This window comes from Aythya marila (assembly GCF_965140915.1).
Source record: "Aythya marila genome assembly, chromosome: 3".
Classification (NCBI taxonomy): Eukaryota; Metazoa; Chordata; class Aves; order Anseriformes; family Anatidae; genus Aythya; species Aythya marila.
This window is the reverse complement of record NC_139044.1, coordinates 25,905,099-25,924,136: the sequence shown is the minus strand read 5'-3', so window position 1 is coordinate 25,924,136 and position 19,038 is coordinate 25,905,099. Positions and strand designations below refer to the sequence as shown.

General features: G+C 33.9%; 1 protein-coding gene across 13 annotated transcripts in view; it reads right to left on the bottom strand.

The window, feature by feature from the left end:
- Nucleotides 1–19,038, bottom strand: part of RYR2 (ryanodine receptor 2) — a 413,797-nt gene that overhangs the window by 176,200 nt on the left and 218,559 nt on the right. For all 13 annotated transcript variants that reach the window (XR_014317119.1, XR_014317120.1, XM_082756062.1 and 10 more), the window contains 6 exons: nucleotides 14,392–14,510; nucleotides 13,618–13,751; nucleotides 11,699–11,940; nucleotides 8,861–9,053; nucleotides 6,945–7,161; nucleotides 5,101–5,205 (listed from right to left, as the gene is read on the bottom strand). Coding sequence is in view for 11 of the 13 variants with exons in the window: in XM_082756062.1 (XP_082612188.1) it covers nucleotides 5,101–5,205; nucleotides 6,945–7,161; nucleotides 8,861–9,053; nucleotides 11,699–11,940; nucleotides 13,618–13,751; nucleotides 14,392–14,510 (1,010 nt within the window). In the remaining 2 variants the exon portion in view is untranslated. The remainder of the gene's footprint in view (nucleotides 1–5,100; nucleotides 5,206–6,944; nucleotides 7,162–8,860; nucleotides 9,054–11,698; nucleotides 11,941–13,617; nucleotides 13,752–14,391; nucleotides 14,511–19,038) is intronic.

The following is a 19,038-nucleotide window of genomic DNA, read 5'->3' as shown; positions in this document are numbered from 1 at the left end:
TTTTGACATATAGCCATAAAATAACAACTCATCTTCAGCACAGTGTTTGAAAAATTATGTATCCAATTTCTATAAATAAACTAATCTGAACAGTACTGAAGTAATTAGTGAATATAACAACATACAGAATTAAGGATAAATTTTCCCTACCCTTTAAATTGAGTGAATGTTTCTTTCTTAAAGTTATGTTCAGTGTCATACAAACAGAGTTCAATCATTCAGCAGTCGAAAATAACTGGAACATTAATTTAATTTTACTGTAGCAAGAGACGTCATGAAATCCATAATTTACAGAACCCTACCTTTTATAAACATAAAACTTCAATCCATAACATTTTTAACCAGCACTTCATATACATAGTTTTAGTCTAATACTTGTCATAATTAGGAAGGGCAACATGAGATGCCAAGATAGCTAAGCATTCTACTGCTCTCAGATTTCTATCTTCAACATATTAGAACATATTGCTCAGTCAATAAAATCTAAAAAGACCGTCTTGCAAGAAGGCTTGATTACAAAATATATATATATATATATATATATATAATTTGCAAATATTAGCTTCAAATGAAAATGTTGATACTTGCTTACTCAAGACTACACTTGTACGAAAACACTTTTTCAAAAGAGTTGGAATGTAGGAAAAAAATGGCAAGGGCTGTCATTTTTTTCAATGCCACTTGGTTTTAGAGCTTCAGTTTACTTATTTTCAAAATGCATAAACTTGAAATAAAAGCCAAGGTACTTTCAAGACAATGAACTAAATATAAGGCAGCCACTAATTTGTAAGGAAGGTTTTTTTGTTGTTGTTTTTGTTTTTTTAAACAAAGCTTTTATAACAAGGTTCGAGTGATGGATCTGTGGAGAGAAATAAATCCAAGCATATCTTTTTCCTGACAGCTAGGACGTGCAGAATTATTATTCACTTGACAAACAACAACTGTGTTACTGAAGATGTTATCACCTCTGCAGCTTTCAAGGGAGACAGACAGCCAACAAGATACTGAGAGTTAATCTGTTTCACTTTACCAGGTGCAGGCTGGGGGACACCTCAGCAATTCCACCCACAGGGTGATAGGTAGTGAGGAACAACTTGGCAAAGGAGAGGACATCAAAACCCTATATACATGCTCCTGTGACTTGACTCTCTGATAGCTCTCAAAAAAAAAAAAATAAAAATAAAAATACAGTTCAATAGATCCTGAGAAGAAGCAAGCCTATTCATGTAGTGCCTTGTACTGATGCAAGAGCTGGAAACACCTACAGCTCTCTGGCTGCACATACACAATTAGAGCAGTTAGATTCACTATTACAGCATCTTTGGCTAAGACACAGCAAAGTACCCTAGAAATGAGCGTCTTCCACTTCCACAGAGCTTAAGAATATGAATTATCTACTCTTCTTCAATGACACCAAATTTCTCCTCCATATTACACCTCTTTCACCAGTACTGACCCCATATGATCCAGTGATGAGTTGATGGAACTCAGAACAGAGCTGCTACTTCAGAAGAAGTAGGCTCAACACTTTTTCCTTTGAGAAGTTCAAAAGTGACACAACAAAGCTATCTTTGTATGAAGATAGACAGAAATGTGTTATAGTTGTCTGTTAACTTTCTTCTCTTTGTCTTATGATGACCAGAAGCAGTAAACTGACTTGTTTTCATGGCCACATTACCTTAATTAGCTTCAGAACTATCAGAAGAAGCATGTAGTCATGGGCTCTTTTGTTGTACAACCAGCCAAGTAAATCAAATACATAACATCACAACTAGTCCTATAATCTGTGTGTTCTGTAATTCTCAAAATACTAGATCTGCAGCAGCTCCATGGCTTCAAGCTGTGATGCAACCCACTGTCATGGGGCAGGTTCGCATGGTATTTGATAGAGAGCACAAATATAGCTTCACTCATGAAGGAATTGTCTTAAATATTAAAATAATGTTATATTTCTGAAAGCGTTTATACTATAAAAGTAAATAAATCTCCTTTTACTGTTTGAGTGCTGGTTTTCTTTTCAACATGTTGCTCCGTTTCTGGATGGGGATATAACTGTGATATGTATGGCACGCAGTCTGCATAGAACACAAAGGATACTGACTACCACAGACAGCACAATTCAGCAAATAAGCTGAGTAAAACCAAAGTAGGAGAATAGGCACAGGACTAAAACTGGGTACGCTGTGAAAACATTAGAATGGTCCTCAGCATGATTTTATCTCTAGCTAAATAACTATTTCAAACAATTCCCAGGCATTTTTACAGTATTAAAATCATGCTGCCAGTAAGCAGCATGCAAGTAGTCACAGTGTTGTAGCAGCTGCAGGAACTGAGAGTATGGACACAACCATTCCAAGACACAGGGCATAGCCCCAAGCAGTAGTGGTGTCATAGGGGTTTGGTTTTCATTTTAAAATCATAGAGTCTTAAAATTAACCTATTGATAAAGTTTCTCTAATTTCAAGTCCTGAGTGCTAATTTTACATGAGAACCCACAAAGTGAATATGAACATGGATCATTGTGGCTTAAAGCAGCCAGCAGCTAAGCAACACACAGCCTGATAACTGAAATTTAATTTATATTCATCATACTCTATTCTTGATGGTTTTAGGTTTTTCTGTAACAATAACTAAATTGAACATTACTAGTCTAGTTTATTTAATCTCGCTAAAAAGTCTTCATAACATTTCTGAGTAACACATTTTTTCATTTTCATCTAAGCATACAATAATTATCAAATTGAACAGCAGACAGCTGTTTATGTTTTGGATTCAAGATCATTTACAATCTCGATGGGATATTTTTCTGCATTTGATAATGTTATTTGGACAACTAATACAAGCAATTTAACTGTCAAGCAACTTGATCAAAATCATTAGCAGCTAAAAAGAGATATTTATTTGAGAAGACATTGAAAATATTATTTGCAGATTTCTTTCCAAGACCTAAGGTTATGTGCATCAATAAAATGACACAGTATAGTCTCCAGTAACAAAGACTTCCAATATTAGTTGAATTTTCCCCAGTGACTCTTTTTCATTCTACAGCTACAATATACTTTTTATTATATATTCAACATATTTTGTAGGTTGCCTTCCCAGTCCCTCCCCCCCCCTCCCCCCGCTTTTGTTTGTTTGTTTGTTTCTGAGCCACAGTATAAAGCCTAATGCCTAGCAAATACATTAGCGATGGAACTTGTGACACCTGTCAATTCTTAATTTTTGTATCTGTTTATATAGGGAAGTTTAAGAGAAAAAAAAAAGATATGCAGATGCATCTGATAATTTTGACTTTGGAACCTAAATATCACTCAAATTCACACTTTTAATTAAACCACTAAAACAAACAAAACAAGCAAACTTTTTAAAACTGAAGTCCTCAAAATACATTTTAATTTTGTTATGCTAGCTTGTTACTTTACTTGGTTACAGGTATAAAATACACTAGTAATTGCATAGTATTTACAGCACATATCTTTGGTGATCTGATATAACAGGCATCTAGAAGACGATACAAAATGCAACCTACAGCAGATATATCTTTTGAATATTCTGGAGACACAGCTACATCTGTGGATTCTCTGCTTTTCAGCTTTTAAACATTTTAAACACTGACCTTTAAAGGTGAAAAAACACCACTCCTTTAGAACTACCTACATGCATCTTGCTGTGAATTAAGAAGAAATCTAATTAAGATTAGAGCAGTCATATGTGTACCCCTAAACCAGCTAAATTTGGTTTCATGCCTTGCCTCAGTAACTGCAAAACATCAATTCAGATAAAAAGAATGGGATACAGTGGCTTCAACTGATAAAGTCACACGTGAAAAACCAAGATGATTAAGAAGTCAATCTCCAGGAGATAATTAGCAAGCAGTCATATTTCCAAAGTGAATACATCCAAACACTAAATACAAGTAAATACATCCAACACTAAAGCCAGAGAAAGCAAGCAGAACTTGAAAGATTTAGCACCTTGTTTCATTCTGAACTTAACTACATTTATCACTGCTTAAGTTAATGCTACTCATCTAACTGATTAAGTGAAAATAGTGCTCAAAGTTTCAGTTAGATTCTTGGTGGTAATTATTGGCTAGTAATTATTAGCTGGTATGTACAATTAACAAGTTTTGTCATGTTAATTTAACTTATTTTTGTTTGTGTGTTTGGTGTGGTCAGGAAGGCAACAAAAAAAGTCATCAAATCTGTTCATCAAAGCTTTTTAAGTACTGCAACATGCTACATCAAATACAATTCCTATGCCCAGTTATATATTACCTCCATAGTCTGAACTCTTCAGAAAACCAAAATCTTTAAAAAAAAACAAAACAAAACAAAACAAATGTTCCTATACATCCATACATGTTTTACATCTAGTATCTCTTATATGTTTTTTATGTTCTGAACAAACACCATCTGGTATCCATTAAATAAATAACCTGTTTTTTTTTTTTATTATTTAATTTTATTTTATTTTTATGATTTATTTAAAAATCTAATTGACATAATCGATTGCATTTTGTATCAAAGACAGAAGCCACGTGATTTTTTTTTCTGCCAAGCTCCATGAAAACTAGGAAAGAGATAAGAAAATAGTTATGATGTGAAGCACCTAATATGGACATTAGTCTAAAAAGAAGGAGAGAAGGAAGGAGAAAGGCAAATTTAAAGGCATTTAATAAAGTTGGAAAATAAGAAATACTTATTTTTCATTAATAATTTTTGTGTGGAACTTTTAAGAGAGTTATTACAGTCTGTTCTTGCAAAGAGAACCAAGAATAATGTTTTTTATTTGTTTATTCTACCAAGCAACTGAACTTCTCCCAAGAACAAATAAAAGGTGTAAAATCCACTATGTGCTTTCTGTGCCCTTAGACTGGTGGAAAGTTTCTGCATCAGATAATATTTATACCAGAATTTTGTTTTTGAAATACACAAGCACTATTGGTTTACCCAACTACTTGCAGTGGAAAGGGTCTAAAACCTTAATAATCTTAGAGGGATTGAAAAAAAAAAAAAAAAAAGTCCCATTAGCACTCTGAAGATGATTTGCTAAATAATACTATGTAATTAACAGAAAATTAATTTGGAAGGTACATACTGGTCCATACTGCCAGCCAAGTTCAATCTTATTCATAACCCAAAGTTCATGAATGTTCTCTGCTAATTTTTCTCTAATCCTTTCCAGGTGAGGAGGCAAAACAATCTAAAGAGAAAAGAGAGAAAGAGGCTGTTACAGAGAAGTTGTTTGACAGTGCAACATAGACTTTCATAGCCATCAAAATTTGTATAAACCACATCCCTCAACCAATCCAAAATAATTATTCGGTTCTTACTGATTAAAGTGATACAGAATTCCCAGATTAACAGAAATGCATATGCCCTTACAAATCCTAGAGTTGGACCAGCAAAAGAAAACTGTTTTAATCCCAACCCCTCCAAATGGCACAGAATACATTCCTGGCAGCTAGGTAGAAGCTACCCAAACCAATAGCATTTCTCAGATTAAAAAAAAAAAAGAAAAAAATCTCAACAACTGAAGTAATTTTCTGAAAAACACTTCGGACAAATACAAATGTTTGAGAACTGCACATCAATAAAAAGAGAGAGAGATCATGATGACAGGTGAAAAGTGAAATCAGGATTGCATGTCCTCTATCTCCAAAATTCTAAATCAGATACTCTGTGTCTCAGAAACCAGAGACCTTAAACATACAATGCTGTGAATCCTGATAATGTTACCCTAATTGTTAGCATTACAGAACAATAACTAATGACACATGTAGAACACTGTATTTAGCACATACTGAAATTAAGTAGCATTTTTTTTCTTTCTGATGTGATTTTTTCCAGGCACAAGTTCCTAAATATGGTAAAATGTGACTACGTGGTGTCCAAAACATTGTATTATCTAGAACTCTGCTCAAGTGTAATAAAAACTTATTTTTTATCTGTGTTCAGAGATTGAGCTCTTTGCTACCAGAATTATTGTTCTCTCCCACTACATGGAAAAAAAAAAAAAAAAGAAAAAGAAAAAAGAAAAAAGAAAAAAATACAACTTTACAACTTCAATGCCCACACTGAAGTTTCTGCCCACAATGAGTCAAATGTAACACTCAGTAAGCTGAAAGGACAGTAAACAAATAGGGCTGAAGGTGGTCTAAAGGTCTTAGTGCAAAGCTTTTAGTAATTAAAACTTTTAATTTTAATTAAACTGTAGTAAAAAAAGATATTTTTATAATTAAATAAAGACATTACTATATAAATTATCTTGAGTGCCACAAATTATCTTGAGCTTTACAGTTACCTTAAAGGAGGCTTTAGGTAGGTGGGGATTGGGCTCTTCTCTCAAGCACTAAGTGATAAGACAAGTGGAAACCCCCTCAAGTTGCATCAGGGGATTCAAGTTTGGATATTAGGAAAATTTTCTTCACTGAAAGGGTTGTGAAGCCTATTGAAACAGGCTGCCCAGGGAAGTAGTTGAGTCACCATCCCTGGAGGCCTTCAAAAAATGTATACATGTAGAGCTTAGTGACATGATTTAATGGTGGACTTGGCTGTGCTAGGTTAAAAGGTTGGACTAGATTATTTTAGAGGTCTTTTCCAACCTAAATGATTCTATGATTCTAAGACAGTGGCAACTGTCAAAACAACACACTAAATTCAAATATTCTTTTTCATATACTCTAATATTAAGGCCAAAATATATTCTCCACTACAGTGTTTGTGAATTGAAATAGATGAAATTTTTAGTGAGTGCTATATGGACTTTGTGGTGCCTCTGACTTTTTTCTGGTTTTCAACTTCTAATGACGGAATGTATCAGAAAAAATCTGAGAAAAAATACAAGTTTGAAACAAGCTGTAAATTCAAACAAGTGTGCAATAAGATAGCACTATAATGTCTGTGATTGCATAAGGAAATTTAATCTTTTAGTATCAATACCTGGCTAGTATCCACAGGAACTGGGGTAAAAGCTGCTTGTGAGAGAGAAAGAGTGGGACCCAGTAGGTCTCTTGTGTAGCTGCGATCCTGCTTGTACTCTCGGCTATGCTCCACTTTAAGTTTCTCTTTTGGTAGGACAGCTTCAAAGCAAGGGGCATATCCAGGTGGAGGAAGGAACTTGAACTCTCCATGGCGACCTCCAAGCAAGAAACGTACCCTGTAAAATCATAGTTGATTTAGATAATTGAGATACCTCTGGTGTCAAACCTTGTCAGTATGTCAGTCTAACAACTACTGAATGTTACTGAAAAAAAAGGGAAAAAAGAAAAAAAATGAAAGAAAAAAACACTGCTATAGTTTATTTGCATTAATTACATTTCAACTCTAACTAGTGCTGGAGTAGTAAGTGAAAAGAAAAAGAGGAAAACTAAACTAAGCATTCTTTTTCTTTTACTTAATTTCTGTTTCAATAAAAATATTTTAAATCAGTGATGGGAGGGGGGCAGGGAGGTGGGGGGCTGAGGAGATCAGCTTGCTTGGCATGCCTATGAAATAAGCAGCAGGCTTTTGAGATTCAGAAAGCTGAGATTATAGCCCAGAGTAATCAATCAGGAACCTGTCAACTCTCTATACATTGGGAAATTCTCCATTTGCTCTCATTTCAGAAATGAGCCTGAAAACTCAGCAGAATTTGATTCCTCCTTTTCTCTCACAGAACACTAAACATTTAGGATGCAACACAACAGCTCCCATATTTTCTTCCCCAAATCACATACTTGTCATGTTAGTAGAAACCTAGGGGAAAACATTCTTTTATTCATTACAAAGCGGTGAATTTTTCATAGCTTTTTTGTTCCTAAACAAATTAATAAATGAAATTACATGAAAAAAAATCGTCCTAGAACATTTCAATTCTAAAGGAAAAAAAATAGAAAATCCCTGGCCTTGCAACAGAATTATGTTGTCCCCTCTTAAATATTTGCTGTGTCTCATAAGATTGCTGTCACTCCTATATAGCACATGAATTATATCTGTCAAATATTTATCTCATGAAATAAAGCACGATAAGGCATGCAGAAAAATGGTTCTGCATTTCACAGTATGCATATCTATAGTTTTATCACACTGTATCTTTTGTAACTTCATTGTTCAAGGAAAAGTCTAAAGAAGTGCATTTTGTACCTGGAATAAGATATTAGCTTTTAGTTTCTGTAGTATTTATCAGTTCTTTAATGATCTCTAACCAAGCATCACTTTCTCTCCAGCAGAAATCAGCTTTCAGCCTTTACGTTTGGCAGTTCTGCTGAAGTCAGTCCTTCTGCTGGAATTTCTCACAAACTTTTTTAATATTATAGCCTCAATCTATTGAAAACATGGAAGCAGAAGTCTGGCACCTCAAGTGTCACTTGAAATTTTATAGAAAACCTGTACAACAACCAGAACAGAGATTGACTGAACTCCTGTTAATCCGTCCTGCTAAAAAGAAAGTGTACCACCATTTCTTAAGGTAAATGCAGATAATATATCTTCAAATAACAGTTACCACCTCATAGCAAGTGCCTTTGGGCAAACATTTTTAATATCAGAGAACAGAGACAGAGATAAGTGTTGTGTTTTTTTCCCATACACGTTAAATGCTATCCTGGAAGTGAATGTGCATTGAAGCATCAGCTAAGAAATCATAAAGCTGTTTCTAAGGCCTATCTGCAAACCACCTGAATGCACCTATGAAAAACAACAGATGCACCACCTCTTCAGGACTCCTTTGTAGCTTTCACCACCCAAGAACAGGAGCTGTGCCAAAGAAGCAGATGTCAGAAAGGGAAATGAGAGTGAAGACAGACAGGGAAATAATTTAGCATATTCACATCTACTGAAAACAAGAGACCAGGAAAAAAACTACACTGGATACTAACTTTATTCCTGCAGAGAAGCTCACAACTGGGAAGAAGAGGCCATCTATGTTGAAATTCTCAAACATTCCTTGAACTGGCTGACCATTTATCCGAAAAGAGATGCTGGGAGCGCTCAGATCCAAACAGCAGCTAATAACATCATCAGTTCTTAACAGATGTTGGTTGGGAGAATTTACCGTTCGTGCTACACAACCTGTACAACAATAAAACAGCAATAAAACAGCAATAAAGCACACATGCATTAATTCACAAATTCACCCTATAAAATCCAAGACCCGATTTTAAGCTTGCAATATGGTGAAGAAAAGCACCTAATCACATCTACAAAAACATCAAGCTATTTTAATCATAAAGATTAAGTTACATCTTATATGAGTGAATATAATTACTGATAACCCTTATAAACAGTTAAAACCAGGTAAGTTAGATTTTATTCCTCACAGTCATGTAAAAGTATATTGCAAAACAAATGTAAGTGTGTAATATGGAACCTAGTATACTTAACTAAATAATCTTTCATTATTCAAGATAAGGACAAGTATTGTACTTTCAATTATTTAGGAAAAGCAAGATGTTTCTCGTACCAGAAAATGGTCCAGATCATGGTACCGGATGATACTAAGCAGTTTCATAATCACATCCTAACTTAGTACTTTCCCAGCACATATCAAAGATAGCACCAGTTTTGAAGCATATATATTCATGAAACACTACTTTGAGAAACAGCTTAGCTTTTTTTCTTTTTTTTTTTTTTAAATGTCAAGGGTGACTAAACTTTAAAAGAACTATTAGTGAAAACAGTGGATGCTTCATGTATTCAAGGTGTTCAACTTGAGACTAGATGCCTTTTTAGATGTTAAAATTTAGCCAAATATAGGGGTCATTGGGTTCAATGAAGAACTGACTTTTTAAAAGAAATATGTAATTATCTTTGATTTACACAGTCAGCCCAAATGATTTAAGTCTCTTTCCTGGCCTTAGGCTTTAAAGTTCTATGAGTTTCACTTCTCTATATTAAAGAAGTAATTGCATGACTGAAGAAACAAATGTAAATTAAATGTGATTCTGGCAAAGACTTGTTCCAGAACAGCAGCTCAGTGGTAGGAATTATTGTTGCTATTCATTAATGCAGTAAATACTTCATTCTCCAAAGATTATTTTCAAAATGTTTCAGGGACTTGTCAGCCTGGGATTGTGAAGGCCACGATTTTCAAAATTCAACTATTTAAAGTCCTTCTAAGTTTGAGATGTATGTATTACATTTCCCACTGAAAATGTCAAGGAAAACAATATTTCCAAATCTGTCAGCCACATTTACAACAGAAATTAATATTAAAAACTAAGTATACTAATTTGATCTGACTTTTTTGACTGGGATGGATTATTGACTTAAGAGCCACAAAAATTATTCATTTATTCTGTGACATTTCTGATTTAAGAAGTTTCCATTAGGTAGAAAAATAATTCTGATTTTAAGTAACCTTATGTTTCCTCCCTAAAAGTGAACCTAACTACAAAAGTTATTTGGGTTACCTCAATATTTTCTGTTTTTTCTGTAATAATACTTCATCTGACAAACTCAGTTATGACACATCTTTACTGACACCATTAATTATGCATCATTGTTCCAAAGCAATTTTCACCATACATGAGAGCAAAAGTGGCAGCTATGTTATCAAGATGCCACTCTAGCGGGTATATTATTACTTTGTGATACAATATTCTGCTATTTTGATTGAAGAAGTTTTTTGAAATGTAAAACTCTCTTCTTCCAAGTACCTAGCCACAATGCCTCAAATCTTCAAAGACACTGAATCATACATACAGCTGACTCACTAACAAGTCTCTCTCATCTGTGAAGGGTCTTTAAAAAATAAGCTCGTATGTATACAGTGGCACAACTTGCCAGTCTAACAAGCCTCACCCAGTTTCCTGTCAGTTCTACAGTTTACCAATAATCTCTCAAAATCAAAGGAGACATTTTTTCCTTAACAAAATGAAACTGCAATAGAAATGCTTTTCAAGTTTAGGAATCTCCATGTGTAGAATTACCCATTCATACCAAATGATACCTTGGAATCTTTGCATGTGAGCAAAATCAAGCAAAAAAAAGATGACTCTGATATTGCTAACTCAGTTTGGAGAGAGAATAAGCTATTTGCAGAAACAACAGCAAATACAAAAAGTTTGGATACTCAGTCCTGCTTTTCTAGAATTCACATACAGAAATTTCTATTAACAGATGATCCAGTATGGGTCAATGACATTTAAATACTGAATACACACTAAACACACCATATATCAGGCAGGAATATGATTTTTCAAGTTATGTAATAAACAGTTAATGTATGCAACTAAAGCGTTGACATCGCTACAGAAAAAATATCTAGTTTTAAAACGTATAGCAAAAAGCATAACTATGAATCAGGTCTCTCAGACTGTTCTTCCACTATCACACAGGAATTATAAATACAGACTACAGAATTCTGACTAGGCCAGAATTCATTTTTTGTAATTTGAAGTTTTAAATAAAAATTTTATAATTACTGTAAAAAAAAAAAAAGGCTGAAACATATTATTATTCTGCCTGCATTACTTATTACTTTGTATAAAATAAATTTTTCTATTTGCAATATCAACTTCAAACATATTCTGATGGGACCGTGTTTCTGGATATTCCAAGTGTCAACTGAGACATCCAATTCATTCCTGAAAAACAACCTCACTGGAACTCCAAGTTTAACAACCTTGCTTAAAAAAATATATACATAAAAAATAAAAATAAAAGAGAGAGAGAGAGAAAAGAATAAGAGAAAAAAAAAAAAGTGGAAATACTACCTGACCACAGATGTAGACCATCAAAGCCATAGGAATACAAGTCATCACCAACACCATTTCCTCCCCATTCTGCTCCTCCCCCTGGATATGGTGAGTAGCCTTCTGTTGAAGCCCAGCCCACTCGTAGATGAGTTGATTCTGCAGTCACAAATGGCTCTAGATGGTCCACCATAAGTTCATAGTACCATTTTCTGTACTGGGCAGAGCCTTCACTAATCCCCAAAAAGATATTGGGTCGCATGCTGAAAGAGAAAGCATAAAAGTGGTTATGAAAAACTCAAGAACTCCATGTACTCCTGCAGACTTTTCATTTATCTCAAATTTAATGTTTTACTTTATTTTTTTTTTATTAGAATAATATAGATAAAATTAAAAGCTGCTGACATTTAATCTCCTTAAAATATTTTTTAAAAGTTTGACAGGAGCTATCTTTTAGAAAAAAACATCATTGGTAAATTAGTAGCAAGATCACCCATTAAATCTTTTCTGACTGAACACAGTACCAGCTTAGTCAAGACTTTGTCCAAACTCTATAATTTAATCAATCTAATTATCCAATTTAATCTTTTTAAAATATGAGCTGGCAACAAGAATTTTCTAGTACCCTGAAAAAATACATCAAACTTCAGTACCTTAGAATCCTCCTTTACCAATTATTTGTGGTGAAAGTTATGTAAGTTTTGTTTTCTCTCTAAATGCACTCAATGCTTAATTAGCCTTTCTGACTTTTGTAAAATAATATTTTTCCTTATCACCATAGGAATATAAATGTATTTATTCGTAACTTACTAATACAGAGCAAAAATATGTTAAATACATTAGCTTTTTCTGCAGCTGTATTTGGGAAGGACAGCTGCACCTTACCTTTACAAGATCAAAACTCACCTTGTAAGCTCAATCAGTACCCACACTTAAAATTTCTTCTAACATGGAATTATTCTTATTATACTATCTTTGCATGTATTATATTTGTTGGTGTGTTATTGTGTGTATTGGCAGGGAGGAGAGGGCGTGTCAGATGTGGGTATGAAAAATAAGTATACATTATGAGTGAATGTATTACCTATATGTTTGTTAACTTAATTTCATTTTCAGATTGGGATTTATTTTTACTTCAAAAGGTCTCCTCGTAACATACAATTGTGGATTTTTTTTTTAATGTTTTTCAACATCTAATTAATCCTAAAAAATATAATTCCTATGAATTGTAATTACTATTTCTATGTTTCAACTTTCATTCTCACTTAATTACTGAGACTTTTTTTTAAAGAGACATAAATTTGAGATCGCGGAAGGCCGCATTGAATCTGCACTTGAGGCCAGATTCTTCTGCCTTAGCATACATTTAAACTCTTGTGATATTTCATAAATATTAGTTTGGTGGTTTAAGATGTTACTCACTCCAGCTTGTTATTAACATCAGCTGGAAGGTAACTTTTACAATTTTGCTACCGTGAAGGAGCTCCCCATAAATATCCCATGCAAAATTCACAATATCTGCTTAAGATACTGGTGAAGGTATTTGGTATTAGATTCTTGATTTTGTCCAAAGCTCGATCCTCACAAGATTATAAACATTGGTGGAAGAAGGCAATAAAAAGTACTTGTCGATGATATTTTGAAAGCACAGTTAGATCTAGACAAGAATGTTTGAAAAGACTTCACAATTTCACATATTTAAAGCAGTTGAGATAGAGAGAGGGAGGGTGCACGCAACTTTAGCTTGCAGCAGCTCTTACCCGTATTTTGATTATAACAAATACCACAAACAGTATTTAAAATCGTAATGAGAATAAAATACCTCAATTAAAGTTTTGGATGTAAACAGTTTTCCTCTAGTGGCTATTTTTATTTTTTTTTTAACCACAAGTTTTATTCTATTTTGTTCATACATACAGATTCACTCTTTTTCTCTTTACCTGCTAACATGGTTGACTAGGCGTGTCTGTAATAGCAGATCTCTTCCAGGCAGGAGATTATCACAGATTAGATGTTGATTAGACCGCACAGCTACTCCATGACATACACAGAGAGAACACAAGACATCCAACACCTGGAAAAAAAATAGATTATCTTTTTTTTTTTTTTTTCATGTTTTATAGTCTTCATAATCACACTGAGTTACTTCTGGCAATCTAATGCTGTACATCTTGTTAGTGGAAGATGTGTAAGGGTACAACACCATGAAAGCATCTAGCATAGTCATTTTATTTTACAACAATCCTGAAATTCTCCTAAAAATATTAAGATGTATGCTCCCTGCTTCCCTTGAGGTTTAGGTAGTATCACTGCTTTCATCAAAAAGCAGATAATGTCCACTTTTCCTTCTTCAAACTGCCCATACACTTGTTAGGAAAAGTTTCATTCATAATTATGAACACAGTATTGAATTACTGGAAATCAAACTTCTACACTGAGCAATATCACAGAATCATAGATTATCCTGAGTTGGCAAAGACCCACAAGGATCATTGAGTCCAACTTCTGGGTCTGCACAAGACCACCCAAAAATAAGAATAGATGTCTGAGAGCTTTGTCCAAATGATGCTTGGACTCTGGCAGGTTCAGCTTCCCCGGGAAGCCTGTTCCATTGCCCAGCTGTTCCATTTTTCCAGTTCTTCTCTCAGTGAAGAACTAGTATGTTTTATTTGTTCATGAATGTTCACCTAAATATAGTCTCTCTCTATGCCTACCTTATGGTTTCTTCCGTGTTTATCCAAAAGACAGATGATTGATTTAATATGTCCTTCTTTAATTATGTTTAGAGCTTCGGGGCTTTCCACCAACACACAGTGTAAAACCTCTAGAATTCCTGAAAAAAAATATTCAAAGGATATATCAAAACATAACTACATATAATACTCCCCAATATTTGCTCAGCTACATGCATTAGTTTCAGTAAGACAGTTATGTGCTATAGAAAACCAAAACAAGATTGATATGGTACTTCTGGATTTCCCCAAATAAGTGAATGAAATAAAAATCAGAAAGGAAAGGAGAAAAACCTGTAAATTACTTGAAAATTTTACTAATAAACATGTGATTATCAATGCTCAAAGATTCGAACTGTGTAAAACATTGGTTTTCAATGGCTCCAAAAAGTGAAGACTTCACATTACATACATATTACATCAATCAAATATTCTCTCCATATTTACAGTTTTATGTTTCTCATCTTAGAAAATCACATGAACTACTAATACCACTAATGAAATCATATACCTCTTATTTAAAGAAAAAAGGAAAATTCCCAGTCTCCTGGCCCACTATGTATCATTTTATTTGTAACAGCTGTGCTGGGAGCCAACAGTGATGTTTTTGAAATAGCAAACAAACAAAAATGAACATGAAACTAAAATGCACAAGGACGTAAGAACCACTAAATCACCAGTTGCCTCCCAATTACATGCAATTCCCATCCTAATAAAGCAGCAGTCATTGCCATCAAGAATCATTAGATTTAAAATTGTTCCCTGCAATTGGGCAGTAAAACAGGCTCCTACATGTGATAGATCATCACTTGTTTTGGGAGATTCCATATTTGGCAAAGGCAAGTATGAAGCATGCAGTTCACTATTTTTGTACTATTCTCAATGAGAAAAGTCAAGAGTACTGAGGGAGAGCTGAGAAGCAATCTTAAACCTCGAGTTATGGAATTCCAGTTCATGCTGCACATCTGATATTATTGTTTCCTTATCCCTGTATTCAAGCCATGGCTCCAAACACTCAGCTTAACCCTTGCAAAACAACATCTGTAGCAAAAGTCTTCTACTCTTTGCCACATCTTTACCAAAAGAAAAATACAGCACTGCAGACTCCATGGTATGAAAAGAAGCATCAGACAAAAACACTCCATCAGTTAGAGTACTCTGGTCTTTCCACAATCCCAGATAAGGAAGAGATCACCAGCCCAACAGCTGAATAAGAGCAGGTCCAGCTATGGAGAAAAAGTTCCAAAGAACTACTAGCTGAACACAAAGCTCTTACTCACAGTGCACAAGACAGTGTGATGACACAGAAATGTTAGATTAGAAACATACACTGGTCAGCTGCCTCCCTTTCACGTTAACACTACAGATTTGATCTAAAGCTTAGAGAGGGGCAAGTGCATTTCTGATCCATTTCCACTAGTTTTGAATAAATCACCAAGTGAAGTGTGCATTATCAATAAATGACTGATAATACTTAAGAATTTCAAGATTGTGGGACATCCATATCAGTGTCCTCAGTAGTCGAAATACAGAACAGGTGTTAGATTAAAAAAGCAAACAAAACATGACAAAGCAGGTCAAACTGCCAATTGCCACAAAAATATATCTCTAGTTTTCTTTATTTTTAGCTTTCAATTTTTTAACAATTAAGAAAAATCAAAATACAGATTTAAGGAAAAAAAAAATACATACTTTGATTTATCACAGGAATTATTTTTCTTCATTTTATTAATTCCTGATTAACTGATCATAAAGCCTCTCACAAAACAAAAATATAAACTTAAAGCTATAAGTTAATCGAACAAACAAGTGTGTGTATATATATATATTTTTTTTTCTTCTAAATATGAAATGCATGCCTATGCAATGAATAATGAAATGCAATGAAAAAGTAGTACTATGAAAAAATACAGATTGATATTAAAACCATTATTTATAAGGAATATAAATGGCCAGGAATCACATGTCTCTTCTATTGTCTTCATAGGATCAGCAGAAAATCCCACCTAGAGGATCTCTCAAGTATCTCACTGAGCAAAGGAATTCTGAGCAACTTTAACAATTTATTACATCAATAACATACCTATCCACGGATACATGTTTGCAGACTAATGATGTCTTCCATTTCTGTACACCAGCAAAGATGAAAACACATTCAGTTCATGAATTTTTTCTTTTTAATATTTCTAAATTCAAACCAACTTGTATCATACATACTTGTATTCAAATCAAGGAACAGCTCTACTAAAAACAACAACAGAAAGACCAATGCATCCAAAGAAAATGGACCTATCAAAGAACAACTGTACTGGGTCTCACTGGAGTGAGAGAGCGGTTGTGGTGTTTAGCTGCCCAGCACGGTAAAACCACCACAACAATCAATAAAAAATTCTCTTATAAGAGAATACTGGGATGAGCAGAATTCTCACAGAGGAATAAAAATAAGAATGTTATGAACAAACATATATCAAGAAAGATTTTTATTTTTTTTTTTAATCTTTCAGTTTGCTGTTTCCCATTCTTGACAAGACCAAGTTACTCTGTCGGAAGAGACAATGATTATTTTTAAATTACTTGCTATTAGAAGGGTATTTTTATTTTTATTTCACAAGAAAATCTGAACTAAAGTAATGACTGGAATTGCTGGTGATTACATTCAGACATCACTTGTTAATCACGGATAACCTATAGAACCTTTTTGTCCCAATACTACTTGGTAATTTTTCTTTGGGATCTGCATGAAGATATGCTGTCATCACTAATAAAGCATACAGATTACTCAAAGACTGAAGTGTAGTAAAGGCAGAGGATAAACAACAAATAAAGTGAAAATTTGATATATCTCATACACAGGTTTCAAACAAAATGTCTTTCAATAGGCTTGAAGACACACATATGAAAACACAGAACACAGGAAACCCTGCACAGACATAGTAAGCAATTTTCCTATTCTGAGCAGTGACTCTGAATAAAGACATATCCATGCAATATGATATTGATATGTATATTGAGCTAGATATGAACTCTCTAAGTCATTCTGTAGCCCTGAAGATATAAGCAGAGTTTCACTACTACAGTAGATATACAGTAGATGTATATCACTAGAATGTCACATTAACAGTATTGATTAAAAGGACAAAGACCTAAGAGTCATGAGAGCTAAATGACTAGATGATCTGCAGCAACATTCAGGACCACAGTCCATCACCCCTGCTAACAAGGCAGGGGTCACTTGAACACCTCCCTACCTAGGGAAGTAAGAGAAGTAGTACAAAAGGATCCTCAATCTAGGGAGGTAATCTGTAACAAGATCAACAGCTTTGTTGTGTGCCACAGCGATCTAGGAATGCAAGGAGATCAATTCATTCAAAATGTGGTAAGGTATCCCACCTCTCATTGTGTCACTGAAACGCACTGTTAACAATAAAAATAGTAATTCAATATGAAACAATACCACGTAACATAAGTGTGGTAGCCATAACCTTGGAATTTTTACATTAGTGTAGATAGCTTCATAATAACAATTTTGTCTTAAAATAGTGCATTGTATTTGTTTTCTAATTTTAAACTTTTCAATAATGGAAGTATAATTACTTTTAAGGTGTAAAACACTCAAGAAAAAAATGTTATCAACTAAACTCAACTGCCACAGTGACTTCAACAGTTACTGCAGCATCTGAATGCTGATCATAAAACACATTTTGTTCTAAGAGCAAATTCCCCGTATTTCAGAAAAGAAAATAAATATATACATATATATATATATATATAAATGTACAATGATGGTTTGGTTGGACTAATTCACTTTTAGATTTGTCTATGTAGCTGGACCTGCTCCAATTTCACTGAAGTTGCAAAACGCAATCAAGCAGAAAGTGTTTGAATAGAATACAAATGTCACAAACATATACAGAGTTTATGATAAACTTACTATCTCATCATAAACATTTAGCTTTTAATTTTTAAAACATGATTTAAACCTTATGACAAATTAAAATAAAAATAGGAATCATGTAACAGCATTTTAAACTGTTGTAAAGAATTTCATATTGTACCTCTAAAAGCTGAGTGCAAAATTTTGAATTATATTGGAAAATCTTAATTATGAGAGTTTGAAAAGTAAAATTAGGTCTCTTAGGAAATAATTTAACTGTGAAGCAGCTAGGGAAATACATTGAAAATAAGCAGGTTGCAGTCAAATCCCATGCACCTGCATAATTGTGAGAACATTTTTCTTATATGAGTGCTCTCATTACTAAAGGTGGGCTAAAGTGGAAGAAAGATCAACCCTGTGATTTTGCCAATTTTTAAATGTTTGGTTCTGTTTAAATTCTGTTACTCAATTATTTATGAAAGCAAGAAAATCAATACAATTACAGAGCACGTTTCCCTAACAATACTGTAAATCAGCATGATTGTTCAATTACAGTATCTCTTTCACTAGGTTCTCTACACAATACACTAGTGATAGGGACAATGATCAGCAAATCTCTGACTAGACACCAGTGCTATGAGCAGCTAACTCTGTGTCACCAGTTGGGAACAAAAGATGTAGTCTCATACGTTCCTGTTCCCACATAAATTGAGCAGCTCATGAATTCAGAGCACAAACACACCAAGGCTGAAACA